This window comes from Pempheris klunzingeri, chromosome 4, assembly GCF_042242105.1.
Source record: "Pempheris klunzingeri isolate RE-2024b chromosome 4, fPemKlu1.hap1, whole genome shotgun sequence".
NCBI classification, from domain to species: domain Eukaryota; kingdom Metazoa; phylum Chordata; class Actinopteri; order Acropomatiformes; family Pempheridae; genus Pempheris; species Pempheris klunzingeri.
In genome coordinates this window covers 3862607-3885866 of record NC_092015.1, presented here as the reverse complement: position 1 = coordinate 3885866, position 23260 = coordinate 3862607, and the positions used below count along the sequence as shown (strand labels likewise).

Below are 23260 nucleotides of genomic sequence, written 5' to 3'. Positions count from 1 at the left end.
CGCAGCTCCTCCGGGTCAGCACCAGCCAGGACCAGGATCAGGGGTAGGTGACACTTTCCTCCAGTTTGTAATAGGATGCCTGCCTGATGTTGGTTCATATTTACTGCAGACCTGATATGATATGAGCACAGCGACAGCTGAGCATTTCAACGACGGTTAAACTAATCTCTGTTTTCTAATGTGAGATATTTTAAAAAACTAAAATGTGTTTTTTTGTCCATGAACAATTTTATCTCCTTAAATTCATCATTTTAACAGAAATACATTGAATCTGACTCTTTACCATCTTATTTGTCATTTTAAAGGTGCAGTGTGTAGGATTTAGGGGGATCTATTAGCAGAAATGCAATATCGTCTTCATAATTATTAGTTTTCAGTAGTGTAATCACCTGAAACTAAGAGTCATGGTGTTTTTGTTAGGCTGAATCATATACCAACAATAAGGCACTTAACAACAGTAACTACCCCTGAATATACAAGGCTCACTGGATGTTGGAGTTAAATCATATAAAATAATGTAAAACAAATTGTACAGAGATGAATAAATATACAAAATGAAATAATTAAATTATAAATAAATAAAAGAAATGAATAGAAACACATAATAAAATGATGTAATCTTCTATCGTTAGACTAGAGGTGAGGAGAGACTTTGTTTCCGCTTCATTAACCTTAATGCACAGAAGTGATTGTCCATCAAATCTCCATCAGAAAAGTGGTTTTGTTTTCCTCCAAAAACGTAGTGAGGGCTATCAGGTTGTTCAACACTAAATCACATTCAGTGTCCTTGAAATAACACCAGATGTTACATTTTCTCCTGTGAGAGCAGCCAGTATTTGGCTAATCCAGTAAATCCTCCCAGAGTACACACAGAAGAAAAACAGAAGATCAGTAGATCACAGAAGCAGCAGTTGTTGTGACTGATATTAAACCTAGAACTATGTTTATTCAGAGAAAGTAACAAATCATGGCCATCAGGTGGTTAATGAGGTGAACTGCAGGTTGGAGGCAGGCCGCACCTCTGAACACACACAGAAACAGAAACAGAAACAGAACATGGAGTCTATCTATCTATCTATGATTGAAGTAGGCAGTTGCCATTGTTCAGTGTTATCAGTTTTATATACTGAATGATAAATAAACATTTCACAGACAGGATTTGACACCATTAAGTGATGCATCCATTCTCCAAGAAAATCCCTGATAACATGGATGAAATACGACAGGGGGCTATGTGACCGTCAGGTTTCATTGAAGAGAGCGTAAAAGAAAAACAAAGAAGTATTTAGCTTGTAAATTAAGTAAATCTGGCTTGTAAATCTGGCACTATGTGAAGTAGGTGAAAATGCTACGGTGTGTTTTACACAATATTATATTTTAAACGTGTCACAGCGTCCGTCTGTTGAATCAGTGCTTCCTCTGCGTGCTGTTCGTGTTTGACCCTGCAGGCTGTTGGACAGCTTCCACGACTTGAACAAAATGATTTGCCAGAGATACAAGAGGGCCAACGGTGTGTCCCGTGACCTGCTGCTGAAGACTTTACACCTGGAGCAGCCGCACACTGTGAGTGAACATTGGAACGCATATCTGTAACGTCTTTAGAAAACAAAGTCTGCCTCCATCACTCCATCTACGCCACGCTGACGTGTTTCAGCATTCATCATGTTACAGTAAATGCTCTCTCGACGCACACGCTCATGCTTCCTACACATAATTTCTTGCTGAGGAATTAGCAAAGAGCGCTCAGTGTTCGGTTTCAATTTGTGCAGCTTCAGTGTCGTTAGATTAAATTTGTCGACGCGGCCGTAACAGCCTGTAAAATGAACCGATGGTGCCGTTTGACTGATGGCCTTGAAAACTGCAGCTTCATTTAAATGAAGTGACCGCTGTTACATGCAAAGCACTTCACAGGAGCAGATAAATGAGCAGAGCAGGCGGGCTGCTCTCACGGTGCAGAGCAAATGCAGAACACCTGCAAAATATGCAAATGTGTGGTTTACTCCTCCAGAATCTATTCTGCGCTGTAGGAAGTTCCCCACTGTGTTAAAGGTTCTCTTTTATCTAGTAATCTTGTCTTTTGTCTCAGTTACTCAGGAACTACTTGTTAGATTAACATGTATTTACTTGTTAGTGTCTAATTCTTAGTGGTTAGAATACAGCACCAAACACTTTCCTGTAGGCTGCATAGGTTTACACCAGTGTTACTAGACTACAAGAGAAACAATTAAGGTCTCTCAAACGTATCCATCAAACTCTTTAGCCGACGTTAAACCAGTCAAAGGAGCTGATTGGCTCCTGATTTGTTCGTATACATGCCGTCCAGTTAACTAAAAGATACCGGAGGAAGGCCGTGCCTGAACTCTGTGACAGCTGCAAGCCTTCTTAACAGGTAATAAGAAGTAATTGAATGCTAATCTGTTACATCAACGGATTATCAGAGCCCCTTTCACACATGCAGTCCATCGCTGTAGCGTTCAGGAACGTTTCCCATGTGTGAATAAGAGCAGGGATCAATATTCAGGGAAATCTGTCCCGCCAGTTTCCCACCTCAAGACTTAGTGACGTCTCAGGGTGGATCACAAACTGTGCTGATGACGTGTTTGAATCCATGACTTATTTTTAGGTTTGCCTTGCTGGTGCTTTCCCAGGTGGTTTTATAACTTACAAGCAATACAAGTTGAAACTGGACAGATTCAGAGAGGCTGAAACTGAGGGGCAGCACACACACACACACACACACACACACACACACACACACACACACACACACACACAGAGGAATGTCCATCTGTCTTCTTCTGTTGTGTTTTAGCATCCATCAGTGCTGCATTACCGCCATCTGCTGGTGTGGCCCTTGCCCCGTTTATTCCAGCGCTGCAGAGGCGTGTGTGAAAAGACAGGAATGTTCCTGAATGTAGCTTCATGTGTGGATAGTAGAAATCACTAGAGGTGCCTGAAAGGTGTCTTAAGATTAATGATGTGTAATTAAAGAGTTTTTTTTGCTTAAAAGAATAGTCGATTATCATTTTCTGTTAGCCGACAAATCGATCATGTGACTGTGCTCTTCCCTTTGCAGGAAAGCAGACCTGCTCCCCGGACGGCCAATCGCCGTCTCTCCCCCGGACTGCCCTCAGCCAATCAGCACGCCCAGAACGCTGCGGCCAAGCGACGGCTGTCATATGACTACAACAGGAACATCATGGAGTAACCGTGCAGGCTCAGCTGTGGTTGGACTGTGATTCATCGCTGTTTACCTGAAGAACTGCAGGTTTTAACCTCAGCAGGGCAGCAGGGACCACACACAGGTTCAGACTCTGGATTTACAACACGTGTATTATCTACTAGTCAAATACTGATTGACCTTTTTGACTCTTTGCACACTCCCTGTTTATTTAAGCCTGAGCCAGTGGAAAGACATAATTTGGATTAAAATGGAGCGACTCACTTCAGTTGTGTTTTCAGAAGTTGTCTCTTCCAGCTCCTGTTGATGTATACAGGTGGAGTGTTTCCATTACACATGAGCCACCTTGTTCACCTCCACCACCCTCCCATTTTAGGTGTCCTTGTTTTTCCACCTCGATGACAGCAGGTTGTCCAAGATTGTTTGGAGTGGGATGATTTGTAGTTACCAGATGCTCCTTATTACATTGGAGAAGAGTCAGAAATACAACAATGTCACCACGTCAACCCTGAAATGTTCCCTCCATGTTATGTTATTATCTGGGGACATTTAAACTGTACCTAAATAGAAATAATTCTCCATGTCAGAGCAGCTGTTTTGGCAGAAATTGTCTCATTTGAATTAAAACTCAGTCAGTTGAGCCAAACAGAAACTTTGAGTTGCAAAGAATGAACTCAGTAATTATTAAAAATTAATATCGCATCATTTCTGCTTCACTTCATGACCATAGGTTCATGATTTTGGAAGGTCAACATGCTTCCCAAATAGCTTATCTGTCTGACAGGTTTCTTATCCAGTAAAATATTCTTATTGTCTCTTTAGAGGTTTTAACTCAATCGGTGAGATTTTGTCCTCCTGGAGCAGCTCTTCTGCAAAGGTTTGTAGAGCTGATGTCGTGTTCATGTCATGTGGAAATGGAAGAGAGCAATAAAAGCAAAGCACTTCAGTTATCAGATAGATCAAGATGGCGGTTGCCAGTGTTACTGAGGAAGTGAAATATGTCCACACTGAAATAAAACCGGTTGCTATTAAGCACTGAACCGCATTTATGATACTGTTAAATTTATATTATTCTTTATTATTTATATTTGCCACATTAGCATTGAATTAGTCACTGTGAAAGAAACATTTATGTTTGCAGTTTGGTCTTATTCAGTGCCACGTCTGATAAAATGGATTTTAAGTTATATTTTTACAAAGTTACTCCATAAGATATGAATGTGACATGACGCCTCCCAGAAACGAAGTTTTTAGCAGTGATTTCATGCTCTTTTTTTCACTGTCACTCCACAAACATGATGGTTTAAACATGTAACTGCTGGAAATCTTTATTATTTATTATTCCAACATGCTGTGACCTGTTCAGTCTTCACAACAGAAACCTGCAGTGTAAAACGCTGCATGGACGCCAACAAATCTCCACAGATCTCAACGTCAGCTGGATTCATGCAAACGTCAAAGCTCATTTTCTTGCCTTTCTTGGTTTTTGAATGATAAAAGTAACAGAAAACTGTGTGATCACGCAGGAGAGCAAAGTAAAGCGTTGTTTTTAGTTGTTGGAGATGAATCCGAGTGTCACGAGTCTTCGTCGACGTTTTGCAAAAGTGATGCATGTGCTTTCGTTGTGTGTTCGCTTACAGAGAAGCTTGTGACCGGAAAGAGTCTTAAACTTACTTTGGTTCCTCAGAGAAACAGGTTTGTCTTCCAGTTAGTGCCAACAGGAACACCAATGAAAGTGCCAACGTTTACGAGGTTACAGAAGCGAAGCGCAGGAGGAGATGCTGCCTCTTGTTTCTCAGACACTGAAGTGGACTCACAGAACAAAACATTTTGGCATGTGATGTTTCCTCTTTTTTCTTTGTCTTTCTGTCCGGTTTCCTGTCTGCTCGCTCACTCACAGCCGAGTCCACTTCACAGTCAAAAACTTGAATCTAGCTGCCAATCAAAACGGTGTTTTTATGAGACTGTTGTTCACATTACGACCTTGTCAATGACGCACTGTACATTTTTGATTTAGACATACGATTACATATTATCACCTCAGAAAGTTTCTTTCGCTCTCCGTTGTATATTTCACTTGTCAACTCGATCGTTTGTGATGATGTTCAGAAACAATCATGTGTGTGTGTCTGCCATTTGTGCAAACTACAGATTCCCGAAAAAGAAAAAGGATGAATATTTTCTGATCTGTTCAAAAGGAGAAGATGGAGTTGTCGCCTTGTTAACTGATGTAATAAAATGATACTGTGTGATGGCTGACCGCTTCCTCGTGACGTTCAGTGGTGCATTTAAAGTGACAAATCCACCGACTGACAAGCAAGACGAGCTGAGATGACACATTTCTAAAGCAGATACTATAGATGGAAGGGCCTGGCCTCATCGGTTAGTTAAGGTAGTATGGATGTTGAATGATTTCATTAACCTTTTCAGTGTACATATGGACATGAGAGGATTGTATTAAGATGCTTTTGTAGACTAAAATCTGACTCTTGTATTATCCAAAGTTGATGTTCTCCTCCTCCTCCTCCTCCTCCTCCTCCTCCTCTTCCTAAACTTAAAAGTCAGCCACCTTTTTCATGTGATAAACATAGAAACGATGTTTGATGTTCACACAAGAAGCACCAAGAGAGGGAAAATCCTTGACCAAGGCAGCACACGTCTCTACATTTGTTGATTTAAATTTGTTGTATGCAACAGCGAGACGTTTTTAATCTGCATCTGGTTTCAGATATATACAGGAGAATAAGTAAATCCTGTCCAGGACTAATCCTGTCAGTGAATCAGACTCATGGCCAAAGACTCACGTCTATTAAAAGTTAAAATAACTGATGTGATTATACCTATACGATCACATTTTTGCAGGATTGCTACAAAATGCATCTAGGAAACACTGACTGTAGAAGATTTATCATAAAATTCCTGGTCACAAGCCTAAACTTTTAGCTTTACACCCCCCGATGATCCATCCACAGAGAAAACAGCACAGGTTGTGACAAACAGCATCGAAACAACAAGTTACGTAACATGTTAAGATGTGTGTTAACATGTATAATGTGTGTTTGTGCAGACACTGATACTGATATCAAAAATTTATGATATTTTCACTCATAATTGGATAAAGGTGACTACATATATATATATATATATATATATACGGTACCCAAGTTTAGCACTTCTTTAAATAGATAAATATATTTATATATTCACGGTTTGTCAGCAGCATGGCTCAGGATATTCCACGGTATCAAAAGACATTGAGCGGTTCACATTTGAATAAAAAGCCCACCTCTCTCCCTGCTGAGATCAGTGAAGCAGCTCTGTGGTCCAGAGAGAGTTAAGCACTTTATTTGCTGAGTCAGAGCAGCTGCCTGCCTGCCTGCCTGCCGCACCGTGATAACAGAGCTTTGTACTGCACCGTAGAAAACAGGCCTATAGGCAGCAGGCCGCCCTGACCTCAACGCTTACAGCCCATGAATCAGCCGGCCTTTTACGTAAACACCACCAACAAGACGAGCGATTTCCTCCAGGAGAAACTGACAGAGCATACTGAGGGTGTTTTATTGTGCCTGGCAACCTCTTTCTGTGGCAACAAGTGCCGAGCCGCAGCCCGACAGCTCAGGGATTCAGATGTGAGCTTCAGATGGACTGGAATTTAAAGTCAAGTTCACTAAGCTTGACTTAAAGGAACATTTTGGGAAATTAGCTTATTCAACGAGATTTAATAAAGCTCCCAGCCAAGAAATGGTCCAGCACATTAAATTATGGGGGATGAAATTGACAGTTGATGTGAAAGCTTGGCCCACATTTGGCCACAATGTTTTCGCCTTACATTTTGTTATTTAATATAATGTTTCAACAGCTCTGTGTTTGTGCTATAGTACTCTGTTCTTGTCAGTGGCACAAAAGGGCGTTTTAAAAGCATTGAGGCCTCCGTGGACGTCCTGCGGTCTCTCCACTGAGCCAGACCAGGCTTCTTTAAGGTCAATCTGAGGCTCAAGGGTGGAGCAAACTCTGGCAGACTGGTACTGAACATTTACATGATCAAGAAGGACGACTTAGTGGGTTTTTACCGACTGTCTTCATGTCGTGTTCAGGCCGATTTCAAGGAACTGCAGCCCACATCGTCCACTTTCTTCTGATCCAAATAGTTTGCACCATGATGCCAATGATTCAATGATTCAGAAAACACAGAGGGTGTGAGGGTGTGGGCCACACCTGAATCAGAAAACAAGTGCTTTAGGCAGCAATCACCAGAGAAACTATATATATAAGTACAAATAAATAAATAAATATATCAGTAAAACACTGTTTTAACAAAGGAGAGAACTTCCCAACCTTCCCTTTTACCAACCTCCAACTGTTAGATTGACCCAAACAAAGATCTCCTCCCCTATTTGGAAGAAGGCAGAGAAAATTACAGCTGAACTGAAACATAGAATAATAGAAAATTAATAAATTAACCTGATAATAAAGTTTTAATTTTGCTGATAGGTCTTACTGATAGTTAAGCAAGAACATGTTGTTTTTTTTATTGTTTAAGAAGCTTGAATATGTGAAAACAATCTAAAGTTTTGAGCAGCAGAAGCATCATTTTTCATTCCAGGTGGATAAAAAAAAAGCTTGTGATGAATCTGAAAGTGTCTTTAAAACAGTGGTAAGTTCTTTCAACTGAGAAATAACAGATGTTAACTGTAATTTTAAAAAATGATGATGTGGTCTGGAAGCTTTTTCCAGGATCCAGGACGCAGTTCCAGGACTCTGAGCCGAGCTGAACACACCCTCCTGCTCCCACTGTGGGAGGAGGATGCGTTGACAAGGAGGGGTTCAAGTTCATTTGGGACAGCCCCCAAAAAAAGTTCCCACACAGAAGGGAGAAGAGAAGAAAGCGGCCTGAGAGGCAGAGAGGGGAAGAGCCGGCGAGCAGCTCCACTGATGCCAATCCAGGAGTAAAACAAGACATGCATTCCGCAGGCAGGTCGTGGCTGCTGCTCACGGGCTTCATCCTGTTTTATGTCATCTACCTGCTGTTCGGAGCTCTGGTTTTCTCCAGCATCGAGCGGCCGGTGGAGGACAAGCTGCGACATGACATGGAGACCCTGAAGCAGGAGTTTCTGAACCACAGCTGCGTCAACGCCGCGTCCCTTGAGCGCTTTCTGGTCAAAGTGCTGACGGCCAACAAGTACGGCGTCTCCGTCCTCAGGAACTCCTCCGCCACCTCAAACTGGGACCTGGCATCCTCCATGTTCTTCGCCAACACTCTTGTCACCACTGTCGGTGAGTAGAAGCTCAAACCAAACTACAAAAGAAGTTTTTTTTGGTTTTTTTTTAAGCGAGAAAAGTCACCTGGTGGCGTTTTTTACGCAGGACGCACAACAGAAGCTGTGAAAAAGCTCTTAAAGTCTCACCACAAATGTCAGAAATATTACACAATTTCAGTCATTTAACTGCATAAAATGTGAGCAGAACAATAACCAGCTGCAGTCCAGTGCAGGGATTTTATTTTTGGGACTTTGATTGGTGAGAAATTGGCCCAAAAGTCAAACCCAGGTTGAAGTTTTACGGCGTTATTTTGCCACGTGTCGTGGATGTTAGACAAGTTGCAGCTGTGCAACTTTCAGCTTCAGTCTGCAGATCAAAACAGCAACAACTACCTGAAAAAACTAAAAGCTGTAGGGGGAAATTTCTACCCAATTGCGTACATATAGGCCATTTCCTGTTCATTGTCCTGAAAAATCCCCAAATCTCTGCACACAGTCAAACATACAAGGCTCTTCAGCATGTGACCTAAGTGTCCAGGGGCTTCATGGGACTTTCACTGTGGTAATTTAAGGCAGTTAATAAGTTAATAAGGGCACAGACAGGAGATGATCACAAGTTTACAGGCAATTACAGAAATGGGACTGATTCAGTTATTTGGTGTGATGTGACCCAGATGTTGCAGGAAATAACAGGTGCAGCTGAGCAGACCTGCAGTTTGGTCCAAAAGTCTGAGACCACATTAAAAAAAAAACTCTAATATTTTCATGTAACGCTGGAAAGAAATCAGAAGGTTTGAGGATTCAGAAACATTTTAAAACTCAAGGCGTTATGACCTGTGAAATAAGAAATATTTAAGATTCTGCACTTTTCTACTGATTACATTTAATTTGTGGCACTGACCAGCTTAACTTTGTTAAAACAGGTCAGAGTTGTTTGAGGCAGGTGTTCACATGACCTTCAGATGGATTTGATCAACTGCCCCTTTTGTATAAAGGGTCAGTGCCACAAATTTGCCTCAATTTGGTTGCTAGAAATGGTGCAGAATGTTAAATATTATACTGTGAAGTACAGCAGCTTTGGGATCATAAGCACGATCGGGGTGTTTAAAATGTTTCCCAGCGTGTGTGAAGCTCGTCTGGTGGGAAGAGCTGCAGGATCCTACCACAGCTTTAGTAAAAGATACATTAAAAGAGGTCTAAACAGAAGTGAAGTGCTAAGTGATCATAGATTTAAATCAGGGAATTTAAAGCAAAATCTTCCAAACTTAGTACAAACTTTGGATGTGCCCAAGTGTGATGTGGTCCAAAGCTCCAGTCTTGCATAGATGTGATCTAAGACGGCTTCCCAAGAAGGGCCTCGTAGATAAAGTACACACGTTTATCACGTCTCCATCATGTTGCACCATGGGAAATGTAGGATCCAGTGTGATAAGAAGTTGACTGTATTGGAGACCAAAGGTCAGGATATATCAGCCTGCGAAGGTGCAATACAAACTCACAGGACAGAGACACAGCCCATGTGGTCTGCTGTCAGGCATGTTAGAGGTGATTTTCTAGAGATGTTCGTTATGCTGACATGTTGAAAAGCCGAGCGTTGGTGTTGACCTGTTGACCTGAGTCAGCCGCTGTGTCTGCAGTGGTTGAACTTAAGACCTGAGGGTCAGTGGGGTGTTCATAAGATGAAGAGTTGTTTGTCGCTCATCTTCTCTCAGGCTACAAATATCATCCATACCTAACTGGAAGCTTAACTCGCTCTTCATCGTGCTTCACATGTTGAACGCGTCAAGATGTGGGAACCGCCTCAGTGTGGCCGCAGAGCAGAGCGGCACTAATTCATTTTCTCTTCACAGGATTTCCCATTTATTCAGTAGGCGAACTGATATCCTGTGTCCTAAATTTGATGAATGCCCTGTTGAAACAGGAAGTTGAGGCAAAACACACGCAGCCAAAAGCCAAACACGCTCACTAGACTTCTGACAAACAACAAAAACACAGATACGTCATCAGTGGCACCAACATGTTGACTAAACACACCGTGCTTTATTTAGTCAAATGCTCTGGTTAATATTAACGTTCAGTTGAGAAGCCGACTTGTATCCAACATTTCTGGCTTTTCTTGGCCCTAAATTATAGCTGCAGAAATCATGTTAACACATCTGTTAGTAGAAAACAAAATGAAAAAAGGGAAAATTCAACCATGGAGCAAGTTTAATGTACGTTAGGAGGGAACTTGCAAGTACAAGGACAAAAACATGTGAAGTGAATGTGTGTTGGACTTTGTATGTGTATTAAACGCTGGTTCAGAAACCAGAAAGACGTGACTTGTACCAAAATAGTGCAGCTGAATTATCTTAATAACGTCGTAGAGAGAAGCTCCTGCAGGCTTTTATTGCCAGCTTCTGTGCTATCTAAGCAAAGTGCTTTGAAAACGGATGGACTCGCTGCCGCTGACCAGACGCTCACAGGGGCACCGAGGAAATGCAAATACATGCATGAAGCAGAACAGAAGTGACCTGTGTGGTCCAGACACAGGTCACTGTGTGTGCTCAATGTGACGCATGGATTTCTCTCACCGTGCTGCATTTATTTCCTTTAGGTCAGACTTCCTTCAGTGTTTTTTAACCTGATTAGCTGATACATCAGGATTTGACCTTTTAACTTGAAGGTTCTTGGTCACCCAGAGAGCGGACACGAGGAGTCTGGTGATCACAGGTCGTAAACAAACCAGTTTATTATCTTAAAGGTCCCATATTTTGCTCATTTTAAGGTTCATACTTTTATTTGGAGGTCCAACTAGAATACATTTACAAGACTGAGTGCACTATTTTTCTCATAACGGACTGCTGCAGCTGTTTTCAGCCGCCGTCTGAATGCATGGTGGACTCAAGTTTCTCATTGGCGGGGACAGTCAGCCTGCATGAGGTCACATGATCAATAGATTTCCTTCTGATATCATAAGGAGAGGCACATCTAATGTTTTCACACACATTTACAGAAAGATGGAGCGAGAGAAAAGGAGGGATGATGGTCTCTTCTCATAGTTTGGAGGTCTCTAGGCGCATCAAAGACACACATTTGAAAAGTTATAAAAGTAAATTTTGCATAATGAGGGACCTTTTTAACTTTTTTAATCTGTAGGTAAAACAAGAAGTGAACATTTACTGTACACATCATAGTTCCTCATTTGGACAATAGCTGTGTCGAACTTAAAACTCTTCTGCAAAATCAGATTGTGGAAGTTCACAACGCTCAGATTGGGAAGTAATTTAAATGTTTTTAACTGTTTCGCAAACCGAGTTAACACTTTTGTTTCTGTCCTGCTGGAAACGTTTCTTCAAACTGACCTCCAGATAGAAACTTTAGTTCGACTGGTGTCTCATTAAAGCTCTAATTGGAGCTTAAGTAGCATGAAGTTACAACTCGGCTGACAAGAAAATGAGAGTAAGATGTTGAGTTTGTCAGGAAATGTATAAAGGCTGCTAATTAGTGCACATTGAAAGTGAAAGTGGCACAGAACAGACTTCCTGTGGAAGTTGGAGAAATAATTAATTGGTCAAACAATTCAGAGTTAAACTAAAGGTGAATGAGAAAACGAACTTAGAGGACGGAGCATCATTTTGTGTCGTTCTCCTGAAGGCTGCATAGCTGTAGCTGAACTTGTGTTTAATTCAGGGCTCTGACTGAATTCTTCACTCTGTTGAAGCCCTCAGAGCACCCTTTAAAATGTTGAGGCACCCTGCTGTCAGAGGGCGTCGCCATCCCAGCCTGTCTGCAGTCAAAGTGGCTTCATGTGTTTGGTGGTGGGACAGATGTGACGGCTCAGGCTGAGATGTATATCGGCATGTTTTTCAACCGAGCACAAAGGAAAGAGAGCAGCTGTGACACTACAGTCAGGCCCCAGACGGCCGCTCAGTCGCTGTCAACAAAATCACATTTTGCACAATTCTTCCCCCACGCCATGTTTTTGTAGTCAGACACTTTAATGGCTGCATGCAGGTCACATGTCCTCAGTCTGTGTGTGCACGTTTGTGTTTGTCTCTGCTCCTGAGTGTTGGTAATGACTGTGAACCACCTGCTGGTCGACTGTGACAAAGAGAGCTTTGTACCTTTCGCACGAAAGTCCTTCTCTTCTCTGCCTCGACTGATCGTCAGGCAGCACCGTTTAAACACATCATCCAAATCTAGCCGGCTCCATGACACTGAGGCTGTAATTATGTTAGCTCATGAAGCTCTTACTCTGTTACTGAGATTTTCCACTTAGACTGAGGTTATTTATCCAAATGCACTGTATATCCAGGATAGCTCCGTAGAGCTCTGTGATCCTCTCTGCTTCCTGTACTGGAGGAACAGATGTGTTTTATTTCTGTACAAACTGCAGCTCTATTGTGCAGGAACAGACTGAGGGAAAGCAGTCATGTCAGAGGACTTCAACTCACAGGGACTTCTTTTACCCCCCCTCCCGCTGCAATTAGATTATTTTCACCCCAAATTATATTATATAATGTCCACCAACATATATATAACTGCACTCTGCGGAGCCATGACTCCCTGTCTGACCTTATCAGCTCACTCTGGTCTGTACTTTGTGGATCAATGTGGCAGTTTTAATGTGTGTGATTTGATTGTGGCTCTTTGGTTGTGTTTCTTTACTGCGTCTGTATCGTCTTCATTATATTTTTTTATTGTGGTTTGTTATCATAAATCAGTTTTTATTTTATGTGAGTGAGGAGGAGGAGAGTGGAGATCCGGCCAAGTTAGAGGCTCCTTTCAGCAATAATAGTTTCACTGCTCTCTGGTGCAGAATGTCTCCCTGTTGGCAGGTTGGCGGATGTTCAATGAGTAGTTTGTGCTACGAGCACGGATTTTATTTTCCTCCACCCAGCGTTGGTTCCCTGATACTGACCACAGCTGCTGTTTTTCAGGGCTTTTGAACTGAAACGTTGCTGCAGCCCAACGTCAAGATCCAGCACACTGCTACTGCTGACCACACTGAGGGATTTATATGAATGAAATGTCATTGTTTTTCACTGTAAATCCTCTTCCTGTGCAGTCATAATGATTCAGATGAGGGAAACTCATCTAAGTTGTCTGCAGCCGTCATCGTGTCCATATAAAGTGTGCGTGGCAAAAACACATTCTCTCTTACTGCACTGTGTCTAACCAGCTAATAGTTTTGATGTCTGCCTTCCCCCCATAACAACGGAGGTAAATGGAACTTAAAAATCACAGTGTGTTTTTTCAGAAACAACTCTTAATAATTCTGGATAAGCCCTCAGAGCATGAAGTGCTTTCTACAAAAAGAAATGGTCCCTTTTGACGCCCGAGCTTTTGCCTCACAGGCGACGCTTCTTTCAGGTCTCATGCAGGTTAAACAGTCGGACTGATGGAGTTTGTAAAAGATGTGAAAGGCATGAGAATAGAATACAACTGTACTGTCCGCTGAGTGGAAATTTGTAGTCATTAAAACATGAAAGCAAAACATGTAGAAAAAGAAACCAGTGAGACATAAGAACGCTTTAGTATAAAAAAATATATAAAAAATACAAATGAAATACTGAGAGCTTGAAACATTGGGTGAGTTTTTGAGATCAAAATGCCAAGTGCACTCCGAACAAACAACTATCTAAAAATATTTTGGTTGTCAAAGCAAATTGATGTCACCTTCCAGATTTCAGAGACTCAGACTGAGGAAATAAAGGCAGAGAACTGTTTTCTCATTATGCTCAAGACTTCACGAATTATGATGATGATGATAAACCTATATAGGAAATAGCTGTCACTTGATTCACCGCTTTAACACTCCTCCGCCGTCTCCAACACACCTGTCGTCTTCTGTATCTCCAGGTTATGGTCACACCACTCCTCTGTCAGACACTGGGAAAGCTTTCTCCATCGTCTACGCCCTGATAGGAGTCCCCTTCACCATGCTGGTGCTCACCGCCTGCGTCCAGAGGCTCATGTACCCTCTGGTCTTCGCCCCCGTCGGCCTCCTGCAGCGTTCGGGCATGGAGCCTCGGCCGGCCACCGTCGTCCACTTCCTGCTGCTGCTGGTTCTGGTGGTGCTGTGCTTCTTCGTGGCGCCGGCGGCCGTGTTCAGCGCAGTGGAGATGTCCTGGTCGCTGCTGGATGGGATCTACTTCTGTTTCATCTCGCTGTGTACCATCGGACTGGGGGATTTTGTTCCGGGGACGCGGCCCGCGCAGAAGTACAGGCAGCTGTATCAGGTCTCCGTCATGGGTGAGTGAAGTCATTTTACGTCTGTCGTAGCTCAGAAATGCCTTTTGTACAGTCACCAGCTGAATACCACTAAACCTATTACAGTACAGTAACAAGCCCAGAGCGCCACCGTCACTTGCTATAGTCTTATTTGGCCTTTAAAAGTAAATGTTTCACACTAAATTCCACTGAAACTGGCAGGATGGGAGATAAATATCAGTATCCTCATACTAGCTGATTCACTTAACTTGTGTCCAGTGTCTTTTTATATACTTTAAACAGATTTTCTGCCTCAGTTTCCTTACTTTCTGTGTCTGGTGACATTCGCCTCTGGTGTCCAGCTCATTCAGTTAGTTAAGCGTGACTGTTTGTGCAGTCACAGCGTCAGGCTCACACCACTTCCTCCTTTAAGGTTTGGCCATCTGCAGCATATGTTTGATAAGAAGGTGTTGTCTCATCACAGCCTGTGACACAATGAAGTTCATATCAGGTCCTGTTGACTGAGCTTAGAGTCCGGTCTGACAAATGTAGTTTGTAGTCTGTGTAGTTAATGTAGATGAACCGACACAGAGTCTCACTCGTGCATGAAATGTACCACAGGGATGTTAAAACATTACTGACTTTCACTAACTTCCCAGTAATTATTCAGTGCACATCTGATCTTATGTCATATACAGAGTAAATAGACACACGTAAGAAAACACACACACACACACACAATGCAGCTGTTTGTGTTGAGTCAGTAAAGTGCTCCCACTGCCTTCCTCCGTCTCTTTGAAAGACGTTGGGATGAAGCCAGTCACCATAGTCCTCTAATGTGATGCTGCATCAGATAATACTAATCAGCAGCTTACTGCAGGAAACACAGCAGTGCACCAGCAGGAAGAGGAAGACTGGAAGACCTGTTTCAGTGTCTGTACCTGTAAATGTGTCACAGACATTTGAAACTCAACTCAGCACTTCCTGTATCACTTCAAATTTAAAAGCCCTCAAGCATTTCTGTGGACAGAGTTCATTTGTTAAGGAGACTTTTATTCGATGGCCAGTAGCGGTAAGCAGTGTGGCCTCGGCGTAACAGCAGAACTACAAACTCAGCGCACTTGTTATATGTTTAAAATTAAGGAGGGGAGTCACATGACACACGAGTGTGGTGTGTTTTCGTCCTGTGAGGGTCACACAGAGCTGCCACATGCCTGCAGAGCTGTAGATGAGAGCAGGTCCGCCACCGTATCTCCATCTGGCCCGACAGCGTGGTGACCGCGAAGGATTCTCATCTCTCTGCTGAAGGAACTCAATTAGACGAGGCAGATTTATGGTGCTACACGAGGAAAACAGGGAGATGCAATATCCTGAAAAAACGCCTTTTAAAACGAGGACAGGAAATCATGACAGGAAAGAGGGGTTATGGTCAGAGCAGATTGTTATGCTGATGTATGAACATGTTATTTTTATAAAGGACACCAGAGAAAAAGAACTATAGTTGTTTTTATTTGATTTTATGTTAACAGGACCTTCTTTTAAAAGCTCACATTTCCAGGATGACTGCTCTGAAGGAGAAACTGACCTTTGCAGTCCTCATTCTCACCTCTGATGTGAGAAGTGGCACCTCTCGCTGCTTCTTGTTAGCAAGTCAGGGGGAGGACGGGTTGGTTCCTCTGTGAATCAAAGTGCTCTCTGAATGTGTCAGAAGAGATGTTCTTCAATCTCCAGAGAATTTCAAACCCGAAGCATCACTGGCTTTCTGGTTTTCTTTTTTTTTTTTCATTAAGCTTTGCAAAACCTGGAGAGAGTCAATTCAGAAGCTTCTTTTTTCTTTAAACGTCTTCACATAATGGCTTTGCTCTGTGAATGGCAATGTCCGTCTGTCAGCTGGTCAGTCTTACTGAAATATCTCAAAAATATCTAGAATCAACTACTTCCATCCAAAGTTTCAGTAATCTGACAAAGAAAAGCCTGGAACCAGAAAACATTTAGTATTTACGCACAGTTTTTACTTACAATAGCTGATAATTGTTTGTTTTGTTGATCCACCAAACAATAAATCGACTAATCGTTTCATCTCTAAACTACTGGACGGATTGTAGTGAAAGTTCGTAGATTTACTTTGCCTCCAGTGCCACCATGAGGGAGGCCCTGCACTCACGTCCCCCTCAGGACAAATCGTAACCACACCTGTGATTCAGACTTTTATTCTAGCGCCAGAATCTAAACTTCAGTTTATGTATTAATGTTTGTAGCCACAGTGAGCTTCACTTGTACTCTGTGTTCATTGCTAATGAGCAAATATTTGCACGCTAGATGGACCGTGATGAACATTACCTGGTTAATATGGGCTCAAAGTGTGTCTCAGTACAGCCTCACAGAGCTGCTGCCGTGCCTCTGCACTCTCTCTCTTGTCAGTGAAACAGGTTTGTGCTATTTATAGAGTTTATGTCCCATGTTAGAGGATGATTTTGTCATCGTTTTGTGACTCATCTATCATCTCTCTTGCCCAGTGATTCACGGTGTTAATTCCCTGCATTTGATCCCGGCTGAAGCTGTCAGTGTCAGCCTGTGTCAGCTTTAAAATATTTGGGCGACTGTGGAACTGGCATTTTTATCATGTCTGTTTTTAGGAAACTGTGAAATGAGCAATAGAATAATTTTCTTGTGGTATCATTTAAAAGAAGATTGTGCTGCACTAAGCCTCTTTCAAAAATCAGTAGGCTTGACAGGAAAATATAATTTCTCAGTGTGGAAACCGTTTGGGTGCGTTCCCAATGACATGATTAAGAAGTTAATTGTAAATGTGCTTGTTCATAAAGCCTTGTTCTGGATCCCACTGGTCCTTTGTTCATGTTTGGACTGAGACATCGCTGTCACATGGTCGAGGTTATTTTCATAGTCACGCTCCTGTTTTTCAGTTTCTCTGCAGTTGTTTTCTCTGTAATTGAATCAGGGTTGGAACGACCTTTTGTGTAAAAGTAGCCGTGCTGTTGTTTTGTTCCTCCGAGGTCTCAGTCAGATATTAACCACGCTGCTCTCTGACTAACACTCAGAATAGCCTGTCGAGATGAATGTGTATTTTAGGACTGAAAGAATGAGTGAACGCTGCATTTCACATTTGTTTTTGTGCGTCTTTACTTGTTCCCAAGCAACGATTTCACTAAAATTACACCCCAAATTGGTTAAACTTGGGTTTCTATGGCCATTTAACGCATTGAAATTTAGTTTGACTAATTGTTTTGCTGCTGAAACCCACTTTCCCGCTGCTATCGTCTTAAATTATGAGGATTTCTTGTTGATTCTTATGGTCTGAGGGACCGAGGTGGACACGCTGGAAGTTGCTGTTTTTCTTCTGTGTCACGTCCTCAGCTAATCCGTTAACTTCAGTCTGGAAGGAGGCCCAGCAGTTCACACGGAGCAGCCGTGTTGTTACATGGTCCCACAGGCTGTATTATATAATGATGAAGTAGCTCAGGTCGGCTCAGATTAACCCAAACGGTCCCTGCAGGAGATTAGAGGCCGTCCGCAGGATCTGCCTGTTGTTCTCACAGTCTGGTGACGTGACGTCTCATCACACTTGTGTTGTTCCAGCAGTTGAAGTGCTTCGTGCTAAAACTGATGATCTGTAGATGAAACACATCTCCTGCTGTAGCGGGGAATGAAAATGACGGTTTCTTTATCACAATCAGTAGCAGGAACAAAAATCTGTTCTATTCTCACCAAGACAAATAATTCTACAATTCTCTGTCAAGCTACAGACTCCTGAGATAACTGGAGAACATAATGTTACTGATGGCAGCTCATCGGTCAAACCACCTGTGTAGTCCTCATATACAGGTGTTGTGTTGCTGCCTGTTCACCCAAACGCTGTGATCCAATAAGTATCTCAGCAGTAAGTGGGAGAGAGTGCCTGCCCTCTCCGGTTCTGTATTCAGGTGTGCAGAGATTATTTTTCAAAACTTATAGTGAATGTAAAGGCTGTAAGGTGGCTCCTAACATCTGTCCCTGACCAGCAATAATCTATACATTAACATCATGTATTCTGCAAAGGCTCCAAACATGTTGAAACTGTCTGTGTACTGTTGACTGTGCAAACTCCAAACTGCCATTTCAGGGCTTTTCCACGATAGCGCCGCTTTGCTAGTGTTGTTAAAGAACAAATATTTTGGATCAGTTCGGAGTTCGGACAGTCAAAGTTCTGTTTTTGCCACGTGGAGTATTGAGAGAAGAGCAGAATGAGATCAGCGTCCTGAAACGTCCTGAAACCAAAGCGAATATATAACCAGCTGTCAGGTCCTGGTGCCGAGGCCTCTGTAATCCTACACTGTTTTTCTTGAAGACTTGGCCTACTTGTATAGTAAGAAACCTTTTGTCTGGGACCTGAACTCTGAGCGTATGTGGGGCACTGTAGTCTACACATGTGACAGAAGAACACCACAAGGAAAACACAGGGATCAGAGCAGAAATCACAAATGCTGAGTCATTTTTGTTTTCACCTTTGCCACCAACTTGAGGGCTTTTTGGTTCTAAATGTAAGACGGACATGAATTCCTCAGCTCCTTACTGACCCGTTTTTTTTAGAGCTTAAGCAGTCATGAACAGAGCAGACGGTTGATAAGTGGCAGTGAAAATGATAACATGGTAGTTTTCTACTTGTCTCTCTTTTCTCTACCATCATCACAATAAAACAACTGTTTATAAAGAGTGTTATTTTGCCCCTAAACCTGCTTTGAGCCACTTGTGTACAAGGTTTCTTCTTCACTTCAGCACAAAGGGGCTCGTGCTGCTCATGCCGACTTGAAACCACGACTCAAATCTGCAGATTGTAAACAAAAGGCCACGTGTTCCAACGGCACTGTAACCAGTTTAGACTGAATAAACATGTGTCACTTGGCTTGTTGTGGCTGAATCTGAGGGGAAAATAGCTCTGCCAACACTTAAAATCTGGGGAAAAAAGATGAAAAAGGTTTTGTCACATATTCTCTGAAGCATCTTTAACTCTGCAAGCCAGTTTTGTGGATTCACAGGTCAGCTGGATGATCCTCCTCGACCTTTTTTATTCATAGATTTATAACATTATCATCTCCTGCAGTACGGCCGTCCCATACATCCATGCGTGGTGTCAAAGGGGGGGGGGGATAATGCACATTAACGGGCATGTGATTGATTTTTAAAATGAAAGAGTTTGAGGTGCGCCGTTACATCCACCAACACATTTCTAGGACGGTGGTGCATTCGTGTTCCACGTGAGGAGAATCCCTTTTTCTTTCCACATTAGCTCACTGTCCTGTTGAACAAATGACCCCCTGTGACCCCTGTCTCTGTGCCCCCTCCCTCCAGTCTACCTGTTCGTCGGCCTGATGATGATGTACCTCCTGCTGCGCACCTTCCACAAGATGGCCGACCTGCACGGCCTGACCACCTTCCTGCAGCTGCCGCGCTGCGAGGAGTCCGACCTGGACGAAGACAGGGAGCCCATCGTGGAGAACGAACACGAGCACCAGACGCCCCCTTTCCTGACTGAAAAAGCGGCCAGCAAGCCCCTGGAGCCGGGATCCCAGCCGTCCTACAACACCATCAACAAGGGCTGAGCCGTGGGGGGGCGGAGAAGAGAAAGAGAAGCTCTACCTCTGGCCTCAGATCAGTGACTAAACACCCAGACTGGTGGGCTGAATCTGAATTCTTGTCTTAATTATTCATATAAAACTTTGTCTTACTGAATAACATTAATGATAATAACGGTAATAATGAGGAATTGAGATGAGTTTTAAGATTCAGCCTTTGTGAGAGGCCCATCGAACAGTTACTACACCTCCTCCTGCACACGTCAGGACTGTCCTACCTGGGCTACAAGGCTCAGACGTCCCTTTTCCTCCTCCACACTGGTGTAGCTGTGGTGTGTTCACTGTACGGGCTCGGCTGGTGTGTTCACGGCCTCAGAATGGCACACGAAGGGTTGTTCTCAGATCACATTTGTCTTGCATGTATTTATTTCTTGTGCGAGTGCGCCACAGGTTTGGGTCGCCAGTTCAGAACTAACAAATATCGTCTTCATATTAATTGTGCGGAAGCTAAATCTGTGGGTGCGCTCGCCATTTAAAAAATCTTTTACACCTGTTTTTATGTGGGATCATTGCACAGCTCCTTGCCCGTCAGCTATTTCTGCAGCACTTTTAACGCATCTTCACAAGCACGAACCATCACAACGGCTGTGAGTCTGTTAAAATTGCTGTGTGAGAGTGGTGACTGTCCAGTGTGTGTGTGTGTGTGTGTGTGTGTGTGTGCCTCTGCTCGTGGACTGTCCTCCTTTATGGTGCTTCCCTCTTGTGTCTACATGTACGTAGCGCAGCACGTTACTCCAGCTGCACAGCAGTGATAAATAGGGTCAAAGGGTTGGAATGGAGGGACTGAGGAAAAGATTAAAAAGGATAGAAGAATGAATTGTGGTGATTCATTTCAATGGGAAACCAAATGTTACAGTCAGACACGACCTGTTCTGTGTGATGTCTGGATTTAATTCACCTTAATGAACATTTGAAATGCACTTTAATGTTCACATCAGTTATTTGTCTTTTAGTTGGATGTAGTTCTGTATAAATAGTCTCTGTCCATGTTGGTGTGTACTGTATGTTTATAGTTTAGTGATATCAGGTTAACATGTATTATTCACTTTGGAGGACCATGAATTAAAAAAAAAAACCTTTATTAACCAGTATTTACAATCGTGTCATCCTCATTTTATAAAATGCAGAAGAGTATCACAGCCAGGCACAAGGGGAAACAATAAGAGGAAGTTTTTTGTTTTTGTTATTTGCATTTTGAGAATAAAGTTGAATAGAGTTCCTGAAGTGTGTTCTTAACTGATGGCTGTATGATATCAATAATGTGAAGCCTGATTTTATTCTCAATATTTCAACTTTATTCTTAAAATGCAAGAAAAGATTCCATCGGATTCATTTTTTTTCTTGTGCCTGGCTAGTTTCAACTTTATTTTCAATGTAAAAATGTTTTTTAAATGTTTTTTTTTGTCCTATTTCTTTTCCCTAACACTCAGTTTCCAGTTCCCTTAAGAATATCTGCCTCAAATCCAGTGAGAGTATTCAAATGTGTTTCAGGTTGATCTGAAGTGACTGTGGACGAAGGCGCCGGCGAGGATCCTCGTGTTCTCCGTCATAAAGGTAAAGTGAAGTCTTTGTCTATCAGGGATGAGTCTACGACATGAAAACTAAACTGTCCTTTCACTTGAAAGTTTAACAGGGTAGCAGGTCGGATGTGGAGGAAATGACTCGGAACCGAGACGCCTCTGGTTAGAGTTTCACTTTAATGATCCTCTAAACACACGTTAGGCTTTCTCCTGCGTTTAAACCACAAAAGTGCAGTTTTTGCACATTTTCCACCTTTTTTTTTTTTTTCATCTGTTTTACCTCCAGTAAAATGTAACTTCAAGCACTAGAACAGCTTTCTGTAATGGACTGTAATTCAGTCCTGTGTGACGCTTTCCAACTGCAAATTAAATCATGTTCGACAACTACAGCATAACTTTGTTCATTTTATTAAAAACATCAGTATAAGTCAACAGACATTTGCCTTTTACAAAAGTCTAAATACAAGTATCTGGGCATTCTGCCCTCAAGTTCAAAACATAAAATAATTGTAAAGAAAATAAAAGTATATAAAATAACTGCCATGACGGTATATTAATATACCACTAGTGAATTGTCAGATATGGAATGACATTAAATTACTCATCTGGTGATAGAATATGCCATTTATAAATAGTTTGAGACTGCAGCCCAGCTATTCACAAAGGACCTTTGCATAGAAAGCAACGTGGATCCTTAAACAAACAGGACAAATGTACAAACACCCAACAAACAGGCGTCATGTGCTTCCTCAAACAATTTAGCTCAGCACGTCAGCCGTCGTGCGTGTCGGCGGGGACGGTGTAAACGCTGGATCAACATGTACAGCTGGTTAAGTTAGTTAAAACACCTTTTAAGTGTCTCTTTTACACAATAAGCATTAACAGAACATATAAAAGAAAGAAAAGGACTCAACTTAATGGGTTCAACGGGAATAATTTGGCTGTAATGTAAAACACAGACCACATGACTCAGACTCAGACATGCATATGAACAAAAAGTGCAATAATTCAGATGTGAACCAGACAAAACGTGTGAACCCAACTAAAACGAGCAGGAAGTGACAAGAGTGATAAACTGCTCACAGGACGAACTCCCGTCAGCCAATGTGGCTCAAAGCGCGAAGCTGATCAATAAGGTTACGTCTGTACAACAGATGCTTGTTGAGTGGTGGCTGTGACTTTGCCTACAGTGGCTCTGCGCTGTCACATTAAAACCCACGAGGATGTTTTGTGCACAATCACAGCACTGTAGAGGCTCTTTGAATGAAGGCATCTATTTAAAATAATAATAAAAAAAAAGAGAACATGTTGTGCACGTAGGCTGCACAGAACAACCGTGTGTTTTTACTGCACGTTTCCTGAGCTTCAGCTGCTCTCACACAGGAAACATTTAGTTTGATGCTTCTGTCGGGACACAGACAGCTGCTTCAGAGGCATTAAGAGTTGTGCTTTTTCTCACTGAGTAACAGGTTAACA

The 23260-nt window shown here is 42.4% G+C and overlaps 1 protein-coding gene across 1 annotated transcript; it reads left to right on the top strand.

Annotated features, from left to right (window-relative positions):
• Nucleotides 1–8089: 8089 nt before the first annotated feature.
• kcnk6 (potassium channel, subfamily K, member 6) lies at nt 8090–21286 on the top strand. Its single transcript, XM_070829483.1, has 3 exons — nt 8090–8455; nt 14284–14676; nt 19981–21286. The coding sequence occupies exons 1-3, from the start codon at nt 8140–8142 to the stop codon at nt 20229–20231; spliced, it is 960 nt and encodes a 319-aa protein (XP_070685584.1). The 5' UTR covers nt 8090–8139; the 3' UTR covers nt 20232–21286.
• Nucleotides 21287–23260: the final 1974 nt, after the last annotated feature.

Excerpts from the sequence above, each read along its gene's own strand:
- kcnk6 (XM_070829483.1), top strand. The coding sequence starts at position 8,140 with ATGCATTCCGCAGGCAGGTCGTGGCTGCTGCTCACGGGCTTCATCCTG. Across the intron at positions 8,456-14,283 it reads CACTCTTGTCACCACTGTCG|GTTATGGTCACACCACTCCT; the intron begins GTGAGTAGAAGC and ends CTGTATCTCCAG. Across the intron at positions 14,677-19,980 it reads GTATCAGGTCTCCGTCATGG|TCTACCTGTTCGTCGGCCTG; the intron begins GTGAGTGAAGTC and ends CCCTCCCTCCAG.